The 18808-nt window shown below is 33.7% G+C and overlaps 1 protein-coding gene across 5 annotated transcripts in view; it reads right to left on the bottom strand.

Moving 5' to 3' along the window:
* Window positions 1–5542: 5542 nt before the first annotated feature.
* The window catches only part of LOC106653034, a 49677-nt gene continuing 36411 nt past the window's right edge, over window positions 5543–18808 (bottom strand). The window contains exons 3-7 of one of the 5 annotated variants that reach the window (XM_014372257.2): window positions 11009–11270; window positions 9908–10076; window positions 9544–9831; window positions 8936–9486; window positions 5543–6569 (exon numbers count right to left, since the gene is read on the bottom strand). In XM_014372257.2, the coding sequence (XP_014227743.1) occupies window positions 6380–6569; window positions 8936–9486; window positions 9544–9831; window positions 9908–10076; window positions 11009–11270 (1460 nt within the window). In that variant the 3' untranslated portion in view covers window positions 5543–6379. Of the gene's footprint in view, window positions 8388–8935; window positions 9487–9543; window positions 9832–9907; window positions 10077–11008; window positions 11271–18808 lie in introns of all 5 variants that reach the window. The other 4 variants (XM_023462544.1, XM_014372259.2, XM_023462546.1 and 1 more) reach the window with 4 other exon arrangements.

Below are 18808 nucleotides of genomic sequence, written 5' to 3'. Positions count from 1 at the left end.
AATTGTCATTCTACTCTTCTCAATTCTGACATGCATAATTAAAATATTCCCACTTAGTTCAGAAGAAATTGAGATAGTAAATGATTGCGATAAAGGAAAGCTTATAAAAACCATGAAATAATCAACATTCTTTCAAGTGCTGTCTCGTTTGTGGTTGGACATAATACGTTGCCATGAAGTTAATTGTGTAAGCTTGATTTTTATAAGCTTAAAAAATATTACTATCCACCCTTTTTTAATTTATAGAGCTATTCTAGCCGTGGCTTTATTGTCAGTAGATCTATCGTCGGCCAGAATTATTCGATTTCTTGGAAGTGATATCAGTTTAAAGGATAAATTTCAACTATGGACGAACTATATAACGTCTGCTGATTCTCAGCATGAAATAGGAGATCGTTTTAAACGAATGAATGAAGTAGAACAGGACAGATATGAGACAAAAAAAATGTTCGACTATTTAAGAAAGCAGTATTACAATTCCGTATAAAAAAAGAATAATTTGTACTACTCTATTTTTTAATTGTACTAAAATACTTTACAACTTTTGGGATGATTTTGAAACAATAAGTTTTCAAATATCATCCAATACTTGTTTCCATTTTTTAAGTACTATGATAAGAATTTAAATATTTTTAAAAATTGAAAAAGGTTAAAATAGAATAAAAATTGTCTTGGTTTAAACATACTTGTGACATTTATTCCAAAGCATCAACATGTCTTATAAGTAGTTATGTCACATTACATTACATTATATTATAGTATTACTTGAAAATTCCTTATGTTGCAAATTCTTTCTTGCACAGTTTTCATGCTTGTTTAAACCTTCAATTTCTTCGTCCAACTTTTCAGAAAATTTCTCTTTATCATAATTTTACGTCCAGAGTATTTACGTGTTTTTTATATTTTTTTTTTTGCAACGTATACAATAATAATAATATCGCTCGCAATATATGAAACATTACATTCGTCGTAACAATGAACATGACGTTCAAATTTTTTTACTTATTATTAATAACAATGAATAGTTTTGTGCTCACTTTATTTAAACTCATTATCAAACATAATCTCTTGATTACCACCATCAGAAAAGATTAAGGTCTTAAATTGAGAGTTATACTTGAATTTTTTGAAATAATAAAATACAATTAAATAATTTATAAATATTCCACGAGAATTAGAATATTTTACGACGCTCGTTGAAAAACTACCATCTTTCGTACGGTAAGACTTTCAGGCCATCTATATCAATTTATAGACTTCATTTATACACATTTTATAATATAATCATATATTATATTTTTATTTCTATTAATTTTACCTATAAAGACACCTGCACATCACACGTAAAATAATTAATATACGATTCTGGTATTTTTATAACAGGTTTTGTCTTTTATAATTGCTATTTTTCCAGCTTTTTTTATTATTCTCGCAGTAAATTATTTTATTGCATATTTACAAAATTCTATGTATATCAATCATGTTTATGTATACATGTATATTAATTACCCGAAGATTACGCTTTATCTAAATTTAAATCGCTTCACAGTCTAATTACAAGTCTCCCTTCTTTTTAAAATTCTGTTACCGTATCCGTTTGTTTTGATTCAATTCATTACATTTCTCAAATATTTTTTGTATCTTGTCAAAAAAATATTTAATTGTAACAAAGCTTTGTTTTTTTTTCAAATAGATTTAACGATTACCCCCGCGGCTGATTGTGTCAATATTGATATATTAATAAATTATATCTGAAAACAAGAATTGAAACGTATAATGTGTTATTGCTTCAAAAAAATTATTTAATTTATGCCTGTGGCATTAACGTGAAAATGTATAATATCGAATGATGAGAGGAAGTTTTCAGGAGTAGTAGTGCAATTAGTGCAATTTGGTAGACCCAGTGACGAGTAAAGGCACAGGTGATGCTCAAATCGGTCGTCCTTTATCAAGGTTTTGAGTATGTAATTTTCATAGCTTTACTGAATCTAGATAGGTTTTTGAAGTATAGAATAAAGATTTAGATAAAGAAGAAAACTATAAAGACATTCGACATCGAAATAGTACGATAGGTATTTATGGGAGAGATGCCGAAGACAAGCCAAATATCCTCATTTTCAGATCCTTTTTTAGTATCATACTAAATATTTTTCTAAACAAGTCTACAGGGACCTTAATTCAACAATTTAACGGGTTTTGAAATTTTCATATCTGCTTAGGCTTCGGTATCTCCTCATTCTTAAGCGTCTACAAATATCTTCTGAACAATCTCTAGAGTTTCAAAATTTTTTTTATATGCTCTAAGATCTTTGAAAAGTAGAAAAATTATAAAAGTACGAAGGTCTGTATAGATATTAAAATACCTGTGGTATGGGTCTATGCTTTACTTTTAATAATTTGTGCTTTCTTCGAATGAGGAAATTATGACCATGCTATAGAAAAGCACCATATCCAGAGCCATAAGGATTTATGATGAATAATTTCAAGCTCGTTTTAAAAATGATTTTGTTTGCATTCAAAGCGTAGGTGAGTTTTTTTGATAAAATTATTATTACATGATTATTTTTTTCAAATAATTTTAACAGAACGTAATTAGTTTGATTCAAAACAATATACTAATTGAAATGGTAAGGAGTAATTGTATTGAAAATATTTAATGAAAAATTTCCAATAATAAAAATGTGATATCATTACTTTGAAAATGAAAAAAAATTAACCCTCAGAGAAAGGCACCGGGGGAAAGTTTACAAACTTCTTATTTTTTTTGTTTTTAAGTTTTCTATTCTAATGTTCTGTGCATGTATATGATCGTGATCGTGATACTGTGATCTGAAAAATCATGATTAGATACATTTTAATCATACCCTCGATTATACCAACATATACTGGAAATTTTACAGTTTGAAAAGTTTTTGTTTTTATATTTACTATATACATGTATTTGATTCGATCAAACTAATTTTGGCAATTCGGCAACACTTGAAACTCTTGCGTAAACTGAAATCGACCGTTTTTTAAGAATGAGTTAATAAGAAGATCTTATAAAAACTGGATCACAAGTGTGCTGTTAATTTTTTTTTTTTTTTGATACGAAAAAAAAGAACTTTTTGTGATCCATTGGGGCCTTAAAAACCATTTTAAAGATTATTCTAATGCGTTTATTCCAACTAAATAAGCAATTTTCCTTTGATCATTAGTTTACTTTTGGACTTTTCACAGGGTTTTTCACTTTTTCTATGTGAGTCAAATGACGCGAATTTTTACTATTTTACATAATTTCAATAAATATGTACAAAATAAACTACAAGCGATTGGAAAATCGATTTCATAGGCCTCAACAACTTGAGTTTACCCAATATTATATCAATTTCAATATTAATGTAAATTATGAATGTTTATCACAATTTTACAAAAACTAATAAGAATTCATAAATAATATAATGACCAACTACTTTGATTACACAATTATTTCTGAATATGAGCACAGTTGATTATTTGATCAATTTTATGGATTAAAAATCTGAGCCGAATAGATGAAAAAATATATTTATTTTAAGTAGTACCCAAATTATTTTTTGGATTAGATCTATGAACCATGTTCTATCTGGGCTGGTAATTTAATAAATCAATATGGAACAAACAAAAATTATTTGGAATAAATATTAAAACGGTCGATATTATTTAGTTTTATAGCTATACTTTTTTTAACTTTAGCTCGTAATTTTTTTACAATAATTATTATAAACTTCAGGTTGTCACTTATTTCCTCTAAATTGCATAGATCTTTGCTCCCAAGCTCTTAAATGTTTTTTTGAACCTAAAACTGGAAAAAGCATAGTTACAACTTTTTATAAGATCATTTAATCATCCCTGTAATTCTGAAATATGTACAATTATGACATTTTTAATATTTGCGATTTTTTTTCTCGTAACGATACGACATTCGGCAAAGAATACAAGAAATAAAAAAGTTTTGATTTTAATTAAAAAATACCTGTATATGATTATTTCAGAATTTTTTAAGGACTTTTAAAAAAATGAGAATGCTCTCTTGGAATACAGGAGTAGTGTAATATAAAAGGTCGAAAATACGGATTTTTTTCATTTTCAGACTTAGACAAAATTTTAAAAGCTTGGAAGCAAGGTTTTATGCAATTGAAGGCTGAGTTACACCCTTATAAACATATTATGTAAACTTTATGAGCATTTCAAAATTTTTTTGGGTTTCTCATATTGCAGTTTGAAATCATTAATATTAACATCAATATATTTACACCCACTCTTGTATTTTTAATTTTATTATTATTCTTTCAAACTAATGCAACAACTTAATTTTTTGATCATAAAAACAATTACTTTTATAATGTTGAAACGTCTTGAACGAAAACAACTATGTATGTAACATATATAGGGAAGAACATAAAGATTATATGCATTTAAGCTTAAAAATATAAAAAGTTGTCAATGGAAGATGCTATAATTTTAAGAGAGGCAGGAAGAGTCTCATGTGCAATGAACATATTCAAATTGTTTTTTAAACATTTTAATTCAAGTTTTTTTTCGAAAAGCTGAGTGGTGTTCTTTAGATTGACGAAACGAAGATACTCTGGTCTGTGAAAGCTCTTTGAATCTCAGAAAATTTTATTTGAAAATGCACATTTTTACCTTAACTTCAGTATTTCTTTTTGGAGGTTTTATTGTTCTTTAGGCTTGAATAATTTCCACCTTTCAATGCACTATTTAATTCAATGAAGTTTCAACTATATCAAAACATAAAATTGTTTTTATGAATTGTTCATGTACGCATTTAATTATTTGAAATCGAAAAATGTGTGTAAAAGTTCAGGTAAACTGTGTTTATGACAGTAAAAAAGAGTTTTCTTAACATTTGAGCTATCTCTGAGCCTTTGAAATACCTATATGGTCTGGTGCGTTGAGTGAGTCAATATTGTATTTCATTTCGAGTGTTACATAGTTTTCTTGGCATACTATTTTTTACTAAAAATGTATAATTATTATTTTTCATTTAATAACTTTTGTATAAAAGAAAATATAGGAGTTCCTCAATCAATTTTATTAAAAGTTTTCAAGCGAAAAATTTGATAAAAAAAGTTTGTATTTACGTGTATTACTCACTCAGAGCAAAAGATCTTTAAGGATCATTGTTATTACACAGAATTATATCACGTCAAGGATACGAAATGCTCAATTAATCAACTCAATATCCTAAAAATAAGTTAAAATTATTCTTTAACCTTTTATCGGGTCGATTGATTATTACAACAATTCGTTGCACAAAACTGTTTCATTATTTATTTTCGATCATGTTATTTCCCTTGTGCTCTTACAATCAATGTATTTTTTCATCAAACATAAATTGTATAGAATGAAAAAAATTAATTTTATTTTTCTTGGCACCAAAATGACAAATATTTTTTAGTAATAATGTTAAATTCCTTAAAATTATTGTTACTTATAAATAAATTTCAATCGTCAAAAAATTTTAATGTTTAAGATAAATTTTCTTAATTGTTTAAAAACTTAATCATCTATATCATCTATATATATTATATTATTTTGAATACATGTATTTTCCACATTTACTTGGATCATGAAGAAGTTTGTATAAAAATAATTCCTTTTGTTTACTCCGGAATATTAATAATCCTTCATTGCGCATATTTTGTCAGTCTGGCACCGTCACCATAAGTTCCCTCGTGAAACGAAATTATAATTATTTTAAGTATCAAATCCCTATAATACATAATAATAAATGTAACTCGTGGACAAATAAGTATTGAATTTTTCGAAGAGCTTTTCGAAAAAATGTATGTTATTGTTTTTGGACAAATGCTCGATATAAAAATACTTGGAGGATAGATCTACATAGAAATTTCAATCGAATTAAAATTAATTTACGGTAAAAATATTTGATAAGAGATACTTTTGAGCAAAACTGTACAGGAAGTCAAAACCGGAAATGTTACATTCGGTTTCATTCATCAGTTACTACATAAACAAATCTTGTCTGGCGAGCGCGAATTGATTTACTATTTGTGGTACTTAAAAAAGCTCAACTTCATATAAATAGATAAGATAAAAAGTATATTTTTTTCAAGTACATCGACTCATTTTTAAAACGCTCAACACTTTTTTTTATTTAGTACCAGCTCATTATTTGAAAAAAAATTAATAACTTGTCATCGGACCACTTCATTTGAAATGTATCGTTTTCATGACAGACACACTCACTAAATTTATGTTGCTTATACACATGTTTTAGTCTTTCTATAAATATATTATAGTCAATTTTCGGGCAGAGTTTAGAGCAGCTAAAGAACAGAATTGTACTTTTATCTCTGCTATGTTTTAATATGCACTAGAAAAGTGTCTCTTGGGACCACAGTAGACCAGGAGTCGAAGATGATCTCGTTGTTACGACACTGCGTTCGGGTATAAGGCCTGGTCTATGTCTCAATTCAATTGGTGCTGGCGCCGAGCGAGGCGGTGATAATAAGCCACTGGCGGCTGCACTATTCTGGCTGCTGCTTGACGACAGAACTGGTCTGCTGTGGTTTTTTTCGTTGAAAATGAAAAAAGAAAAGACACGATTAAAATTCAGATATGGAATAACGACAATTTTTATAAATTATGTATGTGCTTTTTCATTAACAATTAACATTATTCATACACATTTTTATATTATTATCAGATAACGAATACAAGTTTATTTTTCCGTCAAATTGTTTCTAACTTTTCAAGGTCTTGAGTGATTTTCAACTCATTATGTTAACTATGACTCAGGCAACAATAATGCAACTTGATTGATTTTTTAATATTTTCATTTGTAGAAGTACTATTTGCATAAATTGATAGCTAATATTTTAATATTTTCGCGTAAACATTCTAATCCCGGATGCTTTATATTATCATTTCTACAGTGTATAGTGAATCATTAAAAATTAAACATAGCTAAAAAAAATTTAGACTTGAAAAAAATGTAAGTTTTTCGTTTAGTAGTGAATTGTGTTAAAAAAGATGATTATCAATAAATGATGTAAAACAGTTTTTGAGATCTAATATTTGAATGTAAAAATTACAAAGAAATTCGTTTAACATTTAATTATGAAAGAAACTAATGTTCCTTTTGAAACATTATAAAATAGGCACATTTACAATATCATTATAGAAGTGATATGATGTATAAGTGTATAGTAGATAAGTACTTTACCCCTAAATAATTAAATTCTTGATTTTTTACATGAAAATTGTAACTTAAAATTTCTTGCTGATGAAAGCTTTAAATGTTTATGTTAATTATTTAGGGTTAAAGATTTAAACACAGGTGTATTAAAATATTTTCGGCGACATAAAATCCGCTAACATTAAAAGATATCTATGTGAACGCTATAAACATCACGGACAATCATTCTTGGACTATGAGAACATGTTTATTTTACATTCAATAAATCTATACTTCATGAAGAGGTAATCGAATAGAAATTAAATGTAAGTCTACCTATTGTGTCGACTTTTTTCATGTACAAGTACTATAAGGTAGAAATAATTTCCTCATAACAATAGAATAAAAGAAGTCAGAATGCCGATAACAAGAGAGCGCAGCGAGTCATTGACAATTTTTAATTTACATAGAACTGCCAACATGTGCGCGTGTACACTTGTAAATTTGCATGCACAAAAGTAACATTGTTTTGGTACAGGTACTAGCGCACAGTGTAGCTCATTAAAAGCTTCGACTAATGAGATTAAAGTTGCTCAACAGTATGTATACCTGTATACGTGCGCAACTGCGTTGACTTGTGTAAATGTGTATCCGTGTGTGTTCACGCGCGCGTATGTGTGCACGTAAAATACACATGTTATAGTTTTAGCAAATGTACGAACGCACATTGATAATGCAATCTCGCTCAAAGTGGATTCACTTGAGTTTGCCTGCACAATGCATCATGTGCACCGTAACGTTGCTAAATACAAATACTATTCACTTACATTTGGGGTTGGGTCTATTATTATCGTTACTTCCATCTTTTACTTGCTTTTATTTGAAGGCAAAATAGTTTATTAACTTGATTCAATCAATTTTCGCAGTTTTATTACTTCTTTCTATCAATTGAAAATTCGTAAGAATCTGTAGGAGAGATTTCTACCTTATAGTTTATTAATGATTTTCCATTTGTGAGAATAAGTTTCGATATAAATATACATTGATATGATTTCAGGTGTATTTACAATGAAGCTAAAGTTTTAGAAGAAAATTTCAGAATCGAAAACAAGTCAACCATACAAATACTTTGTTTGAAACTTTTTAGACCTATATCATGTAAGTACTTGGTCGTTTAATAATCCCAACACTTGAATAACTGCAGCTGTAAAAATAATATTGAAGAGCAAAAAATGAGTGGGTAATTTTCATATCGTCATTTTTTTCCTTATAGTTATTTCTCATCGTAAATTGAATTTTTTTGGTCTTCAAAAAATTTCATTTGACATGATCTAAAAAATCTGAAAATGCTTGTAATTCATAGTAAATTCATTATTACAGTATTCCAAATTATCCTTTCAAGTTGATTGAATTAGATGTTCGTTATCCGCCTTGAAATGTAACATGGAATACTGGCGAAAGAAAATGTACTTTTTTTTCCTCAATCTCAAACTAGTCACAAAATTTGATAATTTCGGCGACTCTTGAGACTACTTAAACAAATATTCAATAGATATCGAGGAATATTTTTGTTAAATATTTCAAAAGATAGCTGGGCAAAAGATGTAAAAGTGTAGGAAAGAAGGATAAGGAAATGGAGGTAAAATACAAAAAGAGGTAGTAATAATTATTTTCGAGAAAAGTCATAGAATAGAAAAATAGAAAAAGGTGGCTTTGTGCGTGCAAATGTGCGCCACCGGGTAGATAGATCACCTGATGGGTGCATAATCATCGATAGAGGCGCTAATGGTCATGCAAGTGATGTTCTGTTGATGTTGTTTAGGTGTCATCGGCGGAGGCGCGCTCGCCGACGAGCCCGTCCGCCGTCTTGGTACGCAGCCTACGCAGACGTCCCACCTTTCTGGCGCCCGCTTCTTCTTGGGCGGCACCTTGAGGAACCTCTTGGGCAGGTTAGCATTGCTAGCGCTGCTATTGTTGTGGCCGGTCGCCGTTTCGTCCGACGAGTCGGTCGAGAAGGCAGAAACCTCGTCCTCGGTGTCGGGCGGCTCCTCGTCGCGGCCGCGCGCCTCCTCCAGGAACACCGAGTCCGAGCCGAGCGAGCGCGAGTCTGGCTCGGGCGGATCGACGCTGCCCATCGACGCCAGGGGGGCTCGGCCGGATCTCGCGACTCGATGGCCCGCGGATGGAAAGCGGTATTGTGGCTGCTGTTGCTGTTGCCGATTGTAGGATGCCGGGACCGCCACGGAGCCATAGAGGCCGGCTTCGCTGCCACAGGGCGACAGCTCGGGCGTCGGCTGAATTACCTGCGAGCCGAATATTTTAATGGCTGTTCATGGGCACTTGTTCCGGCATTATCTTACCTGAATGTCGATCGGATGATAGTAGTCGTAGGTCTCGTCGTAGGCCACGGCATGCCTGGGGTAGGAGGGCGGCGGAGGCAAGCAGGGCATCACCATGGCCGAGCCGCGACGCTCGAGGTAGCTACTCGCCGTCGAGCTGCAGGTTATCGAGCTCGTGCGACGATGGGCCCATATGGATCGGTTGCTGCCCTTGGGGAATCGACGAGTGGCCGAAAGTAGCGAATCGTAGCCACCGCCGACCGAGGAGAATCGTGGCGCCGTCAGCGGTAAATGCGATTCGACGAAAGGCTGTCGTCGAATAGAGGTAACAATAAATTGACTTTTTATACGAGTCCTATGTATAATGACTTTGACAACTACTCACCTCGACGCAAAGCGATCTTCTTGGGCCTCGACCCGGTGGCTTAGGCGGTAGCCTGGCTATGGCCTCGAGCGCAGCTGCCAAAGCTCGTTCTTCGGCTTCTGCTTCGGCCACTGCTGCTTCGGCTGCTGCTGTTAGTCTGGGATCGTCCAGTTGACGGTTTGCCTTACATCTGACCGCATTCATTAAACTATTAATTTTTTTCTCGTTCTTTCTGTATGCCATTTTGAATAATTTATCAACATTGTTATTGAAATATTATTTTTAAAATTAATCTTTATCGCCCTACGCGACCTTCCGCATGAGTTGTGGCCGATATACTTTTCTAAGCTGCTTTACGGACTTTTTCTTCTTCGCCATCATTTTTGCATTTCAATGCATGAATTAATCATTTTTTGGTCGTTATGAGCTCTAGATAATTTCTTATCGCGTTTACATTAGTCGCGTATAAAAGGAAGCAGTATTTTTGTATTTCATTTCATCTTCATTCCATCATTTTTGTTACCACGTCGGTATGAAGTTAAACTGTTCAAAGTGAGTTAATTATGTTTGGGAGTGATTAATTTTCATTAAAAATGTTGATTCTAGCTTTTACTTTTTTTTTCTCGACAGCGTAATTGTAGGCTTGACGTTAGCTCTGCTAGCGACTGGATGCCTTTCTCTGAAAAGCGACGATCAGTTCCAAAAAGAACTCAAAGAAGTCATCTTAGACCTTGCCGACAATGATAAATTACTGGAACAATACGACCTAGGAGCGCCGTCATCGGAGAACGAGATTAAAGGTGATGACCGAGAATACTTCGATCACGTCAAGTTAGTATTCTCAAAAAAGCTCAAGGCTTTCGAGGCGGCCATGTTAGAGAGTATCGATCGAGTTGCTTCTGCCGAAAAGTTGTTGAAAGAAGATATTTCGCCCGATGACAAGATATTACGCCGCGTATGGATGAAGCAGTTGACGGTTGGATTCGTCATCGGAATGTTTGAACAATTGAACTATATGCGAAAGATGATCGACGAAACGCTCCAAATGTAATTATAGAGAGTCATTTTTTCCGATAAAAAAAAGGTGTCAATAAAAATTGAAAAGTTAAAGTGCTTTCGTACCTGCTCTTATAAATAACGAGAAGAACCATGATCGTAAAGAAACCGCCGAGGGTTGCGGCGATCCTGATGCCGGTCATCACGTCGTAAGTCTTGTAGAACTCGATTTTCAGCTGCTCGCGCTCGCTGAGCGTGGGTGGCGGCAATTCGTAGGTAGTCGCGGTCGTCGGCGTCGTCGACGTCGTCGTTGCCCCGTTTGTCGACACCGAACTCGTAATCGTCGTCCAACTTGCATTATTGCTGTTGTTGACGGCGATTGCCATACCTGCGATTCAAATTGTATGCACTCGTTAATGACATTATCCTGCTTTTTTTAAATTCATTTAAAAAACATAGTCAATAAAAAACATTTATATTCGGTATCGAATTATTTCAATGCTCGACACGTCTACAGCTGAAATCGACTCTTGCGCTCATCGTACACCGGATAACTGTTAAATAAATACCTACGGACTGGCCCTAAAAGTTCTGGGTATAGCATAACGCTACGAGGCCGTATCGATTCGAGTCTCGTATTAGCTTCAAATGACGTTATAAGTCGTCAAAGTTTACGCGCTGAAAATTTCAGGCAATATACAAATAGGTGAGAGCGATTGCGCTTCGCGCGCCAGCTTTCGCGCAGTGCATCCGACGATGAATTCGAATGCGAGCTCGAGTTGGTGAACTTTTGTGTACCGCTGAACTTGGGGCAAGTTTAAGCTTCGAATTCTCTCTCTCTCTCTCTCGCTTTGCGTATATCTTGGCAACAGTTTCGCTGTAAATGTATAACCGAATATTTAAGCGTTGGCGGCTTATCCGCCTGCAGCTTCGTGGACTCACCTAGAATGTAAACTGATACTTCGCTACTGTACGAGTCATCGAACTAGTTTCGTTGTTTCGATCATATTTCGACTGCTGGAATGTTCTCGATCGCTCTATTATTATGTTTAGCCCAGAAAATATTAATTTTCGCATAGTTATTATTTTTTTCATCAATCTGCGAGTGAGTTTTTATTTTGAGGGTGCGACATCTCAACAGTAGTCTCGGTCAATCTTTGGTCAAACGCACCAGTCACGGGTCAACTGCACAAAGAAAAGCTTTGACGCCTGTTAAAAAGAAAAATATAAATCTAACTAGTATCTCGCGTTTCAAACGTCCTGGTAGATATAACAAGGAAAACCTCGTTGTCAACCTATAGCTAAATATCCACCTATGCAGACGCCTAAACTCGACACGCGCAATGACCCAGTAAAAAAGAAGGTCGGAGACGGATTATATCATCCTCCCCATTTTCCAGTCTCGCTAGCTTTATGGGTACGTATGTACAAAGAGTGAAAAAAAAACCAGGCCGAGGATCGGTGTGCAACAGGCAAAGGGTGCACCAAAACCAATGGCTACGGCTGTGGCTAGTTGATGGTGTTTCATACCCCGACATTATTGATTTTTCTTCATCTGCCACCCATAATAATTGAATAAGAGGTAGAAAATTTGTCTTCGATTTCAACTTACGAATTTGACAATTTTACCAGAAACTCCAACAAACTAAATATAACATTTAAAATAAATTAATTGGTTTACCATGAAAAAACTACAAAAGTGTAAACGGTAAAAGGTAAAGTATCACGAAAAAAATAAAGAAAATTGTAGAGTAGAATTATATGCTCCCATTTCTTTACTTGCTAGCGAAACTATTAGTTTTACAGTTTGTAGCGTATATTTTTATAAATGTGAGTCTGCTTCGTAGCGCGCTCCGAGTAGCAAATTTTTTTCGCTTTTTTTCTCTTTCTTTTTCTTTATTTTTTTTTCAGCATTGTGTTGCACTAACTGTACTTAACTACAAAATATCGGTAAACCATTATGTAATTACAGTGAAGCGTTTATTGCATGAAGAGAAATGTTTCATAATCTAATGAGTTTAATATCAAATCTTTTACTGCTACTTTATTGTCATTTTTCTCTGCAGTTGAAAATCTAGTAGATAATTTTTCAACTTTTTCTATTGTACATATTAATGCAACATAAATTAATATAGAAATATGGAAAAATGAATCTTTTTTGTAATAACTTATTACTAATAAGTTACCATGTGGGCTTCGAAAGTTGCTCACAGTCTTAGTCTCTCGCCATTAGAGTCTTTTTGGTATTTCATTATTTTTCAATGTTTCTTTGAGTAAATGTGAATACATTTTTTCAACAAAATTTTCTAGTAATAATAATTTTGGAAAATATCCAAAAGAACATATATTTGCCATTTGAGAGTCAAAATATCGCGCATTTGTAAAATCAATTTTACCTTGTTATTTACTTATATTTAGATATAAATCTGGGTTTTATAGTAAATACTATTAGAATTTTTTCAAAAGGTACATTTAAAAATGAAATATATTAATAAGAATAAGTAAAAAAACGATAAGAAACATTGAAAAATAGCTGAATTCCAAAAAATCAACGTTAAATGGTTTATTCGTCAGGTCACGGTTAAAGAAGTCGTTTGCTCAAGTTTGTGGGTACTCTCTTTTTATGCCATAAACTCTCTTTGATTATTATTTCTATAAGTAATTTTCGAAAACATCTATTTTTTAATTTCTTCTAATATACACTCTAGTCAACTGGCTATTGTGTAAATACGATCTAGAGATATGTCAAAAGTTTGAGAAAAACACGACTCCGCTTGCTAGAGAAAATATCAGGGAAGGAGAAAGTGGAGCATTGAAAGTGCACAAGTAATGGGAATCTATTGAAGCTTATGCCTGGAAGTATTCCTTTTCATGCATCGATTCAACAATGCTGAAATGATAAGAAAGTCAGAGCTGTATCAAGAAGCTCGACTCATGATTCGACAAGATTACTAAGCTTGTTTCTTTTGTACCGCTCGACTGATACGTAATATACATTTCACTCAAAAACCAAAAATCAGTTAACCAAGTAAAGACTTTAATTCTTATCATCATTCGGATAATTACTACATCCAAACAACTATACAATACTTTTTAGATTTCGTTTTTTTTACTCCTTTATATCCACTTTTATACTCATAAGATAATATTGCTGCTCTAACTTCAGAAGAACGAGATTAAATTAATATTAATGTAATTTTTTTTTGTGTTGTCTTATGTACGTATGGAGTTCTCGCATCAAATCACAATCACATGAAAAATCACATGAAATTACGTGCTTTCTAGTTGAAAAGGGCATAAGCCATGGTATCATGTAAATAAGCTAAATTGCTTGTATGTAAGAGCAAGAAAAGAAAAATCTCATAAATAAGAGTCAATAACGTGAAAAAATGTATTCCTCTCGAACGATTTTTCTGTTGAAAGACCATATACTCAAAACTTATTATTATAGAAGCGAATCCAATAACATTTGAAGAATATCAGCAGTCTAAACAAGTTTTGCAGTAAAAATTAATCGGTTCTATCCGCAAGACTTTCGTTGTGATTTACTTGTCATTCATTTAACACATAACGACAGTAATAGCAAGTATGCACAGTTTAAATTTTTCTCAATCATTATCACGGATACATCTTGATTACTTTTTGTAGCGCATTGACTATACGATCGCCGTTTTATTTTTGTATATCGACGACTTGATGATCGTTTTCAAAGTTTAGGTACAGTGGATCGAGTATTTTTTAATCAAAAAGTAAAATTCCTATTCATTCCCCAGCGATGATATCGACAATTCTTCTTAGAAAACGAGCTGAAATTGTGCAAATAGCGAGCTCACTGAGTATTGAAAAACTAGAGTAAATGAGCAATATTGCAGAGATTAGAATTTCATTTTTTCAAAAGAAAAAAAAACTTTAACTCAGAAGTCCGCAAATTTGTGGAGATTGATGAATCTTTTTTGTATTGGTTTGCTGGCATTCCATTGAACGCTTCGACGATTTTGATTTTCTTTGGGGTTATCGTATATTTTTCTAAAATGCTTGGCATCGCTTGGATAAAGGATCAAATTTTCGAGAAAAATAATATTCACGTATTCAAACGGTGATAGTTTCATGGGAGTTGCTGTAACTCGTACGTATCGTGTAGTACATTACTCTCTTGGACTATAGTTTGTATAACTTGTTGCACAAATATCAGGATATAACTAGGAAACGAGCGCTGTATATAAATTGTATTTGGTGAATTGGTTATGGTGTTATGTTAAAAACTTTTTTCGTGCTGTTTTTAATTCATCAATTCGACAGAAGTTTGTTTCATAGTCTAATATTATTTGCTTCATAATTTAAATTGTTATTTATTGCAATATAATTCAATATAACTGTTTTTCATAAAATGATGAATGAAATTTCATTGAAAAAATCGTTGAAATATTATTAAGCTATAAATATTTATAAAATTAGAAAATGAGGTAAATTTTTGCGAGTTTCCTCGCAACGTAATTTCCTTAAACTACTTCACTTTTTCCAGCCGGCACAGAATTGCTTAAAATGGAATTGGTATGTTGATGAACTTTATTAGAAAAAAGCTTAAAAGTACGCATAAAGTCAAAAAATAAATTCTTTATTTCAAGATTTTTAAAGTGAGGTATTAAAACACTTGCATTTTGTTAGAAATCATTTGTTTTATAAAGAAAAGTTTTCAATGGCTTTGAACAATATTAATGCAAAAATTGATATCCATATTAAGAAACTAGAAAGTAAAATATTCGTAGTAAGTAGTTTAATACAGCCTACAAGAAATTATTTTATTTCAGCTTCGTCTAATCACTTTTACAGAAAGCTTAGACCTCTCATGTTAACGATACGATTATTACATTCATAAGTTCGTTTTAAAAACAATAATAGTTGATGAAATATTTTGCCCGATGGTACAGATTTAAAATAATTTGTTTAGTTATCATAAATGATAATTGCTAAAGAGATTTCCTCACAAGAATTGCTTTAAACGCATAGCAAAATGAGTGAAATGATGGTTATCGATGGATTTTAATTTTATCATCGTTAACAGTTTTGTTAAATTATACACAACTAATCATCTCATGGAGTAGAAGCTGTAAAACGCAAATGCTCATATAATTATCGATGAAATCGTGTACTTGAGCATTAAAAGTTATCGGAACATTATTAGCATGTACTCGGCTGCACAGAATATTGAATAATGTAAGTCGAGTGGGGAAGTATTATCTCTATTGCGTCGTTACGACGTTATGACGTATTGTGCAGAGAACACAAGTGACTACTCATGCAAGCTCAAAACAAGAAAAAAAAAATGAAAATGAACTCGATAAGTTTGCGTAAGCTTGTCGTAAGCGGCTAAAGGAGAGTGCAAGGAGGCAAGTAGCACAGGATCGCGAGGATGTTTTGGTGGCGGCGCTCGCAGCGCTGATAGATCGACCGCTGAGCGATGCGCGCGTTAACGACACATTTTGACCTCGGTGTCCTCGCGGCCAGCGCGTGCTCCTGCACTAGGCTGGGCTCCGCCGCGGCGGCTGTATCATGGCCTCCAGTGCGAGCGACACACTATAAGAGCAAAGCACTCCAAGACACCTACACGGCCGCGAGCAGAGTCGCACGCGCGCCCTCGTAAATGCCACACTGCCGCCGCGTTTTCTGGCCGAAAACCAGTATAGGTCCGCATCGACTTTTGCTCGGCTCGTGCATTTTCTATGAGTATTAGGGTGCAACGCATAGGAGAGCGCGCAGCCAACGCGAGAGCTCTAGGCAGAGCCAGAGAGAGAGAGAGAAAAAGAGAAAAGCTCGTGAACCGGCCTATCGATTATCCGCGCACTCCTACCACTGTGAGGGAGGCTGTATGTAGAAAGAGAGAGCAGAATACAGTAGCAGCAGTGCAGAGCTCTTCTCTTCATGCTTTCCCTCGAGCTTCAGGTCACCGGGTCAAAGCTCACGGCCGCACCACGCGCGCACTGTTGCGCTTCTCGTGGAGCTGCTGCTAGCTGCTGCTGCTGCTGCTCTACGTATTTACCTTACTCGCAAAAATACCCTGCACCTGTTATGTGCAAGCGTATAAGGTTTCGCGGAATAATTTCCGCTGTAGCATTTCGACATGCCTCTCTGCGATACTTATATCAACTAAAAATATTTCTTGCATGTCGCTTGAAACTGTCTTTATATATTTTGCTCTATATATTCCAGCGCTCGACCTCCTGCAGCGATCAAATAAGCATTTTTTTTTTTACAAAAGGCACCTATATGAGATATATTCCTCGCGGAATAAACAAAGGCTCTAATGTTTCGGCAAATGAAACAAGTAATGCGTTCATAATCACTATACGTTTCTATAAATTCACGAATCATCGTGCGCGCAATTGCGAAAACTCCATTATGAAAAATTCTTTGAATACTTATACTTAGTTATAACTCTTTGACTGTGAATAAAGCATCATCTGCACAAACGTACTCATTTTAAAGCTCATCTCAAATTGTACTGCGAGGCAGGCTAACTCGTTTACGAAGCGTTGTTCTTCTTAATTTTTGCAAGTCCGCAATGCTATCATTTTTACTGTTACTCTTGTTACTTAGATGTTAGATCAGGAAGAGATGAATTCACAACATTTCAATTTGTCAAAGCGTCTTGACTAGTTCAACTGCATGTCGCCGGCGATATGCTTTCGCTCTGCCGAGATTAATGTGGCTCTCAAAACTAGCACATTTATCGATGATGGACGAAAAATGAAGTATTCATTAAGATTTTACCATTTGTCACTGCTTGAGTTAGCTGTATATCTTTAAAATCAAGAGCATGCGGAAGACGGTGAAAAGTCGACTCTCATTAAAATTAAGCCCCCTCAACGACACATACACGTGTATCGTAGCTGGTATAGGTCTTTTTCCATTCCCAAAAGCTTTGGTGCGTATTCCAAGTAAGTGTGAGAACCAACTGCAGTACAAGTGCTTTTCTTTCAAAGTAAAGATATATAGTTTTCTACGTCTACTTTGGAATAAAATTACCATTGAAAGGCCAGAAAGTTAATATTTTGGCGCACCAATAAAACTTTTAATTATTACTTATTATAACTTATTTTTAATGCATTCTTGGTAAATTTACCCCTCATCGTCGCGTAATTACAGGGGTGGATTTAGGTTTTCGGTTTTTTTCACTTTAGATTTGTGTGTCAAAGTATACATCGAAAACGTGCATTTGTACGATAAAAAAATATTTCACCAACAATATTTTTGAATTTGAAATGTTTTACACGGCTTCAAAAAAAACCTTTTAGTAAACCTTTTAGTAGCTTACGAAAATTTAATTTGATTGTTTACAGAAAGTAAGTTGAAAAATGTGTTTTTAGTTGTATTGTCTTTCTCGTAAAAGATTAAATGTTTCGTAATTTTAATTTTTCCTATTTCCTTCTTTTTCAATAAAACTCTGTGCAATCATCATTATCTACCATTTTTCATACAGCTATCTTTAATGGTCAAACATTTTACGTTAATCTCGACATTATGATCTTGACGAAGCGTGGATTTGTATAAAACTTTTCACAACCATTAAAAATTCATTAACCAGCAAAAAAACTGAATAAACGCTGAGCAATGGTGCGCTTTTGATTAGTCCTGGGAGAAAAGGAAAGCAAGAATAACACACAAAATTGAGCTCGCAGTAACGATGAGAGGACCAAAAACTTTTATTCGTATAAAGTACAGGACATTGTTTTCGTTGGTATGGCTAGGCGAGAGAGAGAGAGAGAGAGAGAGAGAGAGAGAGAGAGAGAGAGAGAGAGAGAAAGAGAGAGAGAAAAGTTGACGTCTTTTGTAGCTACAGTTGTGGACTGTGAAAAAGATGTTCCTTGAAAAAGTTTTTTTTTCCATTTTTTTTGTTCTACTCCCTCGCCGTGGTAGCAGTGTGACTCC

The sequence above is a fragment of the Trichogramma pretiosum genome, unplaced genomic scaffold, assembly GCF_000599845.2.
Source record: "Trichogramma pretiosum strain Unisexual culture from Peru unplaced genomic scaffold, Tpre_2.0 scaffold8, whole genome shotgun sequence".
Taxonomy (NCBI): domain Eukaryota; kingdom Metazoa; phylum Arthropoda; class Insecta; order Hymenoptera; family Trichogrammatidae; genus Trichogramma; species Trichogramma pretiosum.
This window is presented reverse-complemented; position numbering and strand designations above follow the sequence as displayed.